Below are 9,059 nucleotides of genomic sequence, written 5' to 3'. Positions count from 1 at the left end.
TTTTATTATTTAAAGTTTTAAAATGGGGATGCGCATTAGATTCGCTTAAATACAGTATATAGTTCGACCGTCTCAAGCGCAACCCTGGTTGTCATTCTGCCATAACACATAGACTCGTCCAAAAGGGGCGATATTACTTGCTGCGACGTGAAAGGTCACCTCTTTTTCGGAAAGAGCTATGCTGGAGTGAAAGAAAGTCGCATCCTTCCACCCTATTTTGAGAATAATTCGGGCCGAATGGCGCATGCGTGTTTGCGCTCATGGTGGCGGATGAGGCGGTTGAACTACAGCATGGACCCTTATCAATAAATTAGGGCCATACTTTACCGGAGCATCCACATCAAAGACAGCAATAATTCTTGAATTAAAGGTAAGGAATTATTCGCTTGTTGTCATATATGTGTCATTTAGGCTTCTGGCTATTGATCTATCAGATAAGCAATTCGTTAGTGAAAATAATACATTTGGTGTTTTCGTTTTTCACATATAAAGAAGTAGTGCATATTTTTAATTTAAAATTGTAATTTTTCAACAAATATCTATATTAATGTACTTTATTTCATGTTTTGATGAGTAATTTATAAATTTATAAATTTTATATTTTTAATTATAATGTATTTCCCTCCTTTTTTATTTTAATTTGTAGTGCATAAAAATGTAATACATTAACAAATGCATTAAAGAATATGCCGTATATATTAAAATTATGCACATCGTAAATTCAACATTCATATTAAATTGTTTTGAGTTAAAAAAAATTATTTAAGTAATTTTAATTGTACGGATATTTGTGTCAACTCGCAGTAGTTTTTAGAATCTCCTGTATAATTCAAATTAAATTCCTGTATAATTTTCAGTTAAATAAAATTCCTGTAAATACTTAAAAGCATGATTTATAATTAGTTATCAGATTTTTTATGCGGTCTGCTTTTAGATATTACATCAGTTTTGTATATTTTCTATTCACATTTAAAATGTGATTGGTTTTGTTTTTATGTGATTACGGCAAAGCCTCGAGGGCTATCTGCTTAAGGTAAGGGTTGCCTTCGTGGAGGACTTTCTAAGAGAAACTAGCTCGTATAAACTTTGTACAAGGAGAAAACCACGAAAACGCCCATGCAGCCAGCCGGTTCACGGGATTCTAACCTCGGACCGAACTACAAGTGTTCAGCGATTTTACTGCGCGGCCGCAGGTGGATGCCTTTAAAAAATGGGTATAAATAGGAATATGTACTGCAATTGCTTTCACTCCATATGTTAATATAATACAGTTATATATATGTGTGTGTGTGTGTTCATAATCCCTTCTATTCACGGAAATATTTGGCCTGACTTGAATTGCCGGTTTGGCTTAGCCTTTAATGCTCGAGTAAAGACGAAACACCTTCGTATTTATTTATTAATTAATGTTCATTGAACGGGAGTTGGTTTGCTCCCCTTGAAAAGTCAACTAATTTCCGATCAATGACAGTGATTACTTGCATTTAATTAAATTCTTGCCTTTAATTCATTCCTTTTACAATTGAAATTTTGTTCTTCATGATGATTTAATTCCAGTCCCCGTTAAAACATTATTAACATTTTACTTTCAAGTTACTTCAAAACCTCTTTCAAAATATAACTTACTAGTATGGATTCACTCTTTTAAGATAATTCTACTTTAATTAAACTTAGGAGATAATATAATCAATTAATCAATATTATTTAGTAAATAAATTATTATACTTACTTTGCAGCAATTGCGCAAGTAGTAGTAACTTGTTTTCGCACTAAATGAATTTAAGATCATACAACATATATATATGTAGTTATAGTTATTTATATATTTAAAGCAGGTTTTTATGTGCTTTAAACTTTTATGCTTCTGGACGTTACCAGAGATATGTTGGTAAGGACAGATATACTGGTAATGGCGCCCATGAATCGAACTACCAGAGTTCAGCGATTTTACAACTCGGCCGCTGGTAAGATGAATATAAAGAAGAGTAAAAATAGGTATATGTACTGCAATTTCTTTCACTGCATATGTTAATATATTTATAACAATTATTTCAAGAAAATAATAAAGTAGTCAAAAGTGCTTTTTTTTTAAATTACGAAAGAACTAATAAGTCAAAATTAGCGCCCTGAGCTCTAAATTTTTATAAAATAATCTTAAATAACTAAGTAATTTAAAACCTATAAAAAGCCGTTAAAATACTTGAGGGGAACCTATCCTTTTCCCAGAAACACGTTGTTAAAAGAAAATGCTTAAGAATAACACAATTTATGAACTAAATTTTTTTTTCTTTTAACAAAGTGTTAAAATACTGGTTGCTATACAATAAACGTCATTTCCGCACGGAATTTCCACGTCATTTTCCGCCGAGGGAATTTGAAGGGGTCAGACTCGCTCTGCCTTCTGCTGTCGAGTGGAAAGAGAATACCGACTGGTTTTCCGATATCGATCTCGACCGGTGTTCAGGGGCCCTTGTCTGGACACCGTCGAGATTGAAGAACGGGTCGCTTTTTGCGATCTAGTCGACAGAGAGCGAGTCTGGTGTCATCGTCTCGATCATTACAGAGATCGACGCGTCGGAAATTTTTCCGTCAGCTGGACAGCTTAAGTTTCTGACTGTCGTTTTAGAGCTAAACTGAGGACGGCGGAGGTCACGGATTGTTTTTGAAAGTGTACGTAATAGATATTTTAATTTCTTAAGATTTGTGAAAAACTCGAGTATTTCGCTATAGAAATAACGCATTTGATGCTGACGATTCTACATTATTTATTTATTCTACATTACCAATGCCTTAATTAAATTTTAGTGAAAATATTATATTTCATGTTTTCCTATTTCGCATATAAAGAAGGCGTGTATACTTTTAATTTAAAATTGTAATTTTTAAACTAATGTATATATATCAATGTACTTAATTTCATGTTTTGATGAGTAATATATAAATTTTGAAATTTTATGTTTTAAATCATAATGTATTTCCCTCTACTTTTATTTGAATTTGTAGTGTATAAAAATGTAATACATTAGACATAAATTAAAGAATATGCAGTATATAATTCAAACTATGCACATCCTAAATTCAACATTTACATTAAACTGCTTTGAGTTAAAAAATTTATTTAAGTAGTTTTAACTGTACCGATATCAATGTCAATTTCCAATAGTTTCTAGAATCTCCTGTGTAAAACAAGTTAAATTTCTGTATAATTTTCGGTTAAATTCTTGTCAATATTATAATGCAAGATTTATACTTAGTTATCAGATTTTTTAATGTGGTCTACTTTTAGATATTACATCAGTTTTGTGTATATTTATTCAGATAAAAAAAGTGCTTAGTTTTAGTTTTATGTAATTACGGCAAAGCCTCGAGGGCTATCTGCCTAAAGTGAGGGTTGCCTTCGTGGAGGACATTCTAAGAAAAACTAGCTCGTATACACGCAACACATGGGGAAAACCATGAAAACGTCCATGCAACCAGCCCGTTCGCGGGATTCCAACCTTGGACCAAACTTCTAGTGTTCAGCGATTTTACCGGCCACTGGTAGGAACGATTTAAAAAGGGTATAAATATATATGTACTGCAATTTCTTTCACTGCATCTGTTAATATATATATATATATATATATATATTTAAAACAGATTTTCTGTGCCTTAAAATTCTATGCTTCTGGAAGTTACCAATGATATATTGGTAATGACAGATACATTGGTAATGACGCCCATGCGTCTAGCCCGTTCGCAGGATTCGAACCTCGGACCGCACTACCAGTGTTTGGAGATTTTACCGCTCGGCCACTAGTGGGATCGACTTGAAAAGGGCATAAATAGCAATATGTACTGCAATTTCCTTTCACTGCATATATTAATATATTTATAATACATTTATATATACATATAGTTATTTATTTAAAACAGGTTTTGTATGCCTTAATTTTTTATGCTTTTGGAAATTACGAGAAATATGTTGGTAATGACAGATATATTGGTTATCAGAGATATGTTGGTAATGCAACAAACCCGTTCGCAGTATTTGGACCTCGGACCGAACTACCAGTGTTCAGCGATTTTACCACACGGTCACTGGTGGGATCGATTTAAAAAGGGTATAAATAGAAATATGTATTGCAATTTCCTTTCACTGCATCTTCATTACTTTTGGTTTTGACTTTTACCCTTGCTTGCATGAATGACGAAACACGAATTGAATGATTGAAGAGTTAGGTTAGGAGGCAACTTCCCCTTGATAAGTCTGTCTCCTGCCTGCTCAACAGTCATTCACTTATGCATTTTTTAAAAAAAAATTAGATTAATTTTAATTTGTTAAATTAGTGAATTTATTTTCATGTTTTGGTTTTGCACTTGTTTTACTTATGCAATATGAATTTAAATGATATTGCAAATTAGTTCGAAAATTAATTCTTTTATATGTTTGCACATTATTTTAACTTTAAATTTGCTTTTTTACGTATATACATTTTTGTTAAAATTTATATATATATATATGCATGTGTGTGTGTGTGTGCAAGATAATATGTTTTATGATTTAACCTATAGTTATTTAATTTTTTTTATTTTTCTTCCTATTACTTTTGTTAAAAGTTTGTTATTTTTACTCACTGCTTATTGGTATCTACGATACATAATATATTTGTAGCTACGTGATAGGTATAATTCCTGAATAAATAAAATTATTGATATAATCATGGGTTGCTAAAAATTTAAATTCTTTTTGATTCAAATTCATTAGGAATATTAAACACGCGTACGCGGTGCTATATTTCAAACCTGAAGTTTTCAAAAGGCCATTTCTTTCTGCGTTTAAAATATCCATTAACATTCCCCATTTCTTTTTTCCATACTCTTTACTAAATCCAGCAGCGTATTTTTTCGAAAAATTTCACCATTTACTGGAACCCAATTTTTTTTTCTACCGCCATCCTCAGTAATAAGCACGTGCGAAACAGCCCCTTTGACAACAAACTACCTCTTCCCCGAGCCTGGAGCAATGTAGAGGGGAGATAGACTGGTTGCTATGCAATAAATGTCACTTCCGCACGGAATTTCCACTTCACTTTCCGCTGACGGAATTTGAAGGGGCCAGACTCGCTCTCCCTTCTGCTGTCGAGTGGAAAGAGAATCCCGACTGGTTTACCGATATCGATCTCAACCGGTGTCCAGACTATCATTGTGAAAATATAGCCATTTGTAATGCTTCGTGTACTTTACACACATGATGTATTTTCTTGCAGCTTTTATTTTGTTTCACATGAAAGCAGATTTCAGATCTGGTATACTCCTCTAACTAATCTTTTCTCAATTGATTTAACTCTGTTATATGCATTTTAATTTTCATACCATTTCTGCTGTTTTACAATCATTATTATTTTAACATAAATGGCAACAAGATATCTCTATGCGACAGTTTAATTTTTATTTATGTTTCTGCGCTTGTTTCTGTGTCGAAACGAGGATTTTCGTTTGGTAGGTAAGTATTTATCTTAATTTTATAAAGGTCAATACAAATTGAAGTAAATTTTAAAAACGAAATTTACCAGAATTTTGATTTTTCTCCTTAAAATTGTTATGTATGTTCGCATTTTTATGAGAGAACGTACGATTCAAAAACAAAAACAAAAAAAAAAAAAAAAAAAAAAAAAAAACCAATAGGCAAGTGAAGAACAAAATTTAAATATTTGTAAAAAATGAAGCCAAGATGATTAAATACTGTATTAATTTGATTTGCTTGTTTCCTGCATAGTTCGGCATTGTGCAACAATCCGAAATAGAATTTCTGTGCTTCGACTATCAAATCGTGTTCTGTATATTTCGGATTATAATGTATCGTTAATATTATTGCATATATTTTATATAGTACGCAATTAAGATATCTTATTTATTCTTTTTAAGTTTTTTCTATTCTAAACTGCATGAAAATGACTGCCAATTAAATATTATTCACCCAGATGTTCATGGGAAGCATGTAAACAAATTTTCAATTTTCTTTTCCAGCATAACGGTGCTTTTCTATATGAAATATTCTCTTGTTGATCAGAATGGTGAAAGATATGCAGGTAATTGTTATCATTACTTTGTATATAAATAGATAAATATGGCCTTAGTATCTAGTACACATTAAACATGGTTGACCAATGCGAAGCGTTAAAAGTTGCTAAACACTGGTAGTTTGACCTGGGCTTGATTTCAGGTGAATGGGCTGGCTCCATTGGTATTTTCAAGGTTTTCCCTATGAGTAAGGTGCCTTAGAATGTCCTCCACAGAGGTATCCTTCTCCATAGGCCCTTGTGTGCTTTGCCATCATCAAATAAGCCAAACCAAACCAACCATAGAAAAGCCCTAGAATTAATATGAGTTTAGGATGTTAGTATTTATTTTCATCATATACTTCACCTGTCATCATCATGAGAAAAGAAATGAGTATATAGCTTTTATCAGATTTTAAGGTAATTGGAATTCATTGTTACATGCAAATTAAATTTAAATAATAATAATTTCAAAGAAGGTGTAGGTATAAAATAAAATTTTCAAAGTATATTTAGCACATTGTTTAATATTCATTTGGGTTAATCTTTGGATTATGGTAACTTGGAGTTTTTTTGGCGAAAATTTGGCGACCAACCCTGCTACAGCAACCTGCTAGTTTTTGTTTGGACGGCATTTTGTTTTCACAAATAAAAGGCATTTTTTTTTTTAATACTCAACATTTTCTTCCAACAATCTGCTAACCGAATTACGCTTATGCTAGAACTTTTATGGAACAAAAGTGCTTAATCATGACGAAGATTGGGTGCGAAATTGGGGAAAAGTGCAGAATTGCAAACTGCTTGCCGCGTTTTTAAGAATTGCACATACACGGCATCCATGTACACGTCGACCTATTTTCACTTAAAAAAAAATCCCAGAATTGCACAAAAATGGCATTGCGTGCACTCTTGACATTATCCATGTACGCTGCTAAAGTCCTAGCTAGTAACCTTTATCGCCTTACCAAAATGTCGCCAAATTACCTGTTACCATATACCAAAAATTAGCCTTCATTTGTGAGTGTTGTAATCTTGAGCTGTTGATATACATATTGCAAGTTCTAATCTACTACTTAAAGTATTAAGTGAAAACCATTATCAGCATCAAAATCTTTTCCTGATTGTACTGAATTTTAAGTTGTTAACAATGTAAAATATAAATGCAGTAGTTTTCAGAAAATAATCTCTCTGCCAAAAGTAAGTTTAGCTCAGCAATTTTTAGAAAATAGTGTTGAGAAATCAAATATATAGGTAACTGTATGAACTGATGTAATGTAAATGCATTTTTATAAATTAAAAAGTTATTGATTTGCTAATGAAATAATGTGGAACTATGGGTGTATATGTATGTATGTAAGCATTTCACAAGAATATTCAGAATTACTTAAAATTATTTTAGATTCTTACTGCACAGTATTTTTCAAGATTTTTGAAATGGGGTCACAGTCACATTTTTATTTAAGTAAGTTCTTAGTCTTGGCAAGATTGTAGCAAAAATAAAGTTTCTATCTGATGATAAATTAATGTGATGATTAAGTTACTGATGTACTAAACACTAAATTTAATATACAATATTAAATTTAGTGTGTTAATATACAATATTAAATTTAGTGTTCATTTTGTTTAACAAGTACAAATTTCATTGGGGTCTGTTTATTCTGTTTAACTGTTATGATGTATTTTATGTGCTTGGTTTTACTCTTGTAACGCAAATTGTTAATTTGGACAAGGGAAGCTTCAGTTATTTTTAAAACTTTTGTAATTTTTTTTGTTTTAGTTGTTTAGTTTATGTCTTATCATAAAAACTATATGTAATACTAATGAGATATAATATGGACAAGTTTGGAAATCATTATTCTATTTAAAATAAAAAGTGATTTTTTAATGGTCGTTTTAAGAAATAAAAAGTAAGTGTGTATGGTGAGATTGTCTTCTTTGGAATTTATTATTTTGCTATTATAATTATTTTAAGTTTTTAAAACACATATATTAAATTGTTAATTGAATTGTATCCTGTGAATATAATAGAGTGCATCATAATGTGAAGCCGAAAGATTTCTAGCAAACAAAATGTAAATGAATTATTCAATCTCTGTTATAAATTCTAGCATATACAGAATGAAGAAATGGGCTCTTTTTTTTTTTTTTTTTTTTTTTTTTTCAAGTTGTATTTTTTTTAATGGATATTTGTTTTATCCATCATATTTTTTAATAGAATGCTGTAGCAGTTTCTCATGGAATCCTAAGGCCTGTTTGAAAAACTTTTGCTGGCATTTGTTAGTAATTAAGCTTTTAACTATAAGAGCTTCATGTCCCTTTAAAAACTATATAGTGATGGTTTTAGATGTTTTTCAGTCCTTATAAGGATGTCTATGTGTCTCCACATGGTCCTTTTCAAATGCTATTCATGAAGCCTCTTTTAAAATTGTGTTTTCGTTATGTCTGATTATCTATACCTCACTCTCCCGGGGGTTGACATAGAGAATTATGTGAAGCTACTGGCTAGGATCTGTACCTAGGCAGTCTTGGCTACAGGGGTAGGATACAAATTACAAACCTAGTGTTCTGTAGGCCCTGGAAAGGTCTCTCATTGGCCAGCCTGCGAGTCTGGCAGGTCCTAGTGATTGGGCTTTAGTAGCTGGGTGGTAGCATCCCGGATTTGTTAGGTAATGTCCCTCTGCGACAGGCAGCCCGAGCGACTGGTAGGTAGCAAATAAACGACAGGTGCGGGGACAGGGGTTGAACCCTTGAGCATTGTTCTGAAGGTGGATTGGCCATGTAGTGCCAGCACCTAGTATGGCAGAACGTGTAATTCACTCAAAACTAGTTACCAGCACCATACTGAAAAGGTATGAACTCATAGGTGACTAATTTTTTCCCCAAGCTTGTGCATGGAAGGCAGCACCATATTAAAAAAGATGTCATTCTTAGAATTATGTACAAGATTCGTAATAAAACACATACTATTTTATACCATTTTTGGAGGAATCCTTTGGTACTTATATGTTATCCCATTGA

At 32.1% G+C, this 9,059-nt stretch overlaps 1 protein-coding gene across 6 annotated transcripts in view; it reads left to right on the top strand.

Annotated features, from left to right (window-relative positions):
• The first annotated feature begins 5,093 nt into the window (after window positions 1-5,093).
• LOC118200489 (sorting nexin lst-4-like) overlaps window positions 5,094-9,059 on the top strand; it is a 200,062-nt gene continuing 196,096 nt past the window's right edge. Inside the window, exons 1-2 of one of the 6 annotated variants that reach the window (XM_085809564.1) lie at window positions 5,094-5,288; window positions 6,010-6,071. In XM_085809564.1, coding sequence (XP_085665690.1) covers window positions 6,054-6,071 — 18 coding nt within the window. In that variant the 5' untranslated portion in view covers window positions 5,094-5,288; window positions 6,010-6,053. Of the gene's footprint in view, window positions 5,289-5,331; window positions 5,486-5,678; window positions 5,872-6,009; window positions 6,072-9,059 lie in introns of those variants that run through there. The other 5 variants (XM_085809562.1, XM_085809563.1, XM_085809567.1 and 2 more) reach the window with 5 other exon arrangements.

Source organism: Stegodyphus dumicola, chromosome X2 (assembly GCF_044657685.1).
Source record: "Stegodyphus dumicola isolate Sdum_Otavi_A_Nest chromosome X2, ASM4465768v1".
Taxonomy (NCBI): Eukaryota; Metazoa; Arthropoda; class Arachnida; order Araneae; family Eresidae; genus Stegodyphus; species Stegodyphus dumicola.
This window is presented reverse-complemented; position numbering and strand designations above follow the sequence as displayed.